General features: G+C 43.4%; 1 protein-coding gene across 1 annotated transcript; it reads left to right on the forward strand.

Moving 5' to 3' along the window:
- The first annotated feature begins 236 nt into the window (after positions 1–236).
- On the forward strand, positions 237–1,085 carry LOC141613973 (uncharacterized). The gene has a single exon (XM_074432717.1). It carries the CDS (start codon positions 237–239, stop codon positions 1,083–1,085), a length of 849 nt encoding a protein of 282 aa, XP_074288818.1.
- Positions 1,086–1,578: the final 493 nt, after the last annotated feature.

The raw sequence follows: 1,578 nt of genomic DNA on the forward strand, positions 1-1,578 counted from the left end.
ATTTTAAGAAGGATTGTCCTTCAAATAGGGCTCTCACAGATATGGAGATTGAAGAATGGGAAAAGGAAGACCTAGTTGAGTATGAGGAAGATGAAACATTGGTCCTAGAAGAAGTGGAAGCTGAGGGGGAAGCTGATCAAGGACAAGTTGTAGCCCACCCTGACACAAGGCACAATTTGGTCCTATGAAGGGTTATGCACTCCTAACCAGCTCTTCTAGAAGCCGACCAGAGGTCTATGATATTCAGAAGCAGATGCACTGTCAGGGGGAGGGTGTGTAATCTGATCATTGATGGAGGCAGCTGTACCAATGTAGCTTCCACCATTATGGTCAGCAAGCTAAGTTTGCCTACCCAGGAGCACCCCAGTCCATACAAGTTGAGGTGGTTAAACAAAGGTTCTGAAGTGAGAGTTGAAGTGCAGTGCATTGTTCCCTTTTCTATTAGGAAGGTGTACAAGGATGAAGTTTTATGTGATGTGGTTCCTATGGTTGCCTGCCACCTACTGTTAGGGAGGCCATGGGAGTTTGACAGAAACACCACTCACCAGGTAAAGGAAAATGTCTATAGTTTCAAGCACAATGGCAAGAAAGTCACACTGACTCCCTTGCCACCAAACCAAAGAGGCTATGGAAGTCCTAAGATGCCTGAGGAAGTTAATGAAGTACTGTTTCTATATAAAGCAGCCATGATAAAAGAGCTAAAGCAAGAGCAGCCTGTGCTGTTTCTAATATCAAGGGGAATCAACACTGAGGAGAGTATTATTGTGCCTGCAGAGGTTGAACCTCTGATTCAGAAATACAAGGAGGTTTTTCCAGCTAAGTTGCCTAGTGGATTGCCACCCCTGAGAGGAATTGAGCATCACACAGACCTTCTACCTGGTTCTATGCTTCCTAACATATCAGCTTACAAATGTGATCCCACAGCAACCAAGGAACTGCAGCATCAGTTTGAAGAGCTAATGACAATGGGCTTTGTAAGGGAGTCACTGAGCCCATGTGCAGTGCCTGCTTTACTGCTGCCTAAGGAGGATGGAACATGGAGGATGTGTACTGATAGTAGGGCTATAAACAACATCACAGTCTAGTACATGTTCCCTATTCCAAGGTTGGATGAGCTCAGTGAGGCTCAGATCTTTTCAAAGATAGATCTCACGCAAGGATATCATCATGTGAGGATAAGAGAAGGTGATGAATGGAAAATAGCTTTCAAAACCAATCATGGTCTGTTTGAATAGCTTGTCATGCCCTTTGGTTTATCCAATGACCCAAGCACTTTCTTGAGGCTAATGACTGAAGTTCTGAGGCCTTGTCTTGGAAAATTTGTTGTAGTATACTTTGATGACATACTCATCTACAACAACAATCCATCTGAACATCTGACACATTTGGAAGCAGTTTTTAAAATACTCAGGGAGCAGAAATTGTATGGGAAGCTTGAGAAATGTAACCTTCATGGTCAATGAGGTAGCATTTCTAGGGTAAATTATATCTGGAAGAGGGATCTCTGTTGATCAAGACAAGATCAAGGCTATGCAGACATGGCCAGTCCCATAAACAATCACAAAAGTAAGAGGGTTC

This window comes from Silene latifolia, chromosome 11 (genome assembly GCF_048544455.1).
Source record: "Silene latifolia isolate original U9 population chromosome 11, ASM4854445v1, whole genome shotgun sequence".
In the NCBI taxonomy this organism is placed as follows: domain Eukaryota; kingdom Viridiplantae; phylum Streptophyta; class Magnoliopsida; order Caryophyllales; family Caryophyllaceae; genus Silene; species Silene latifolia.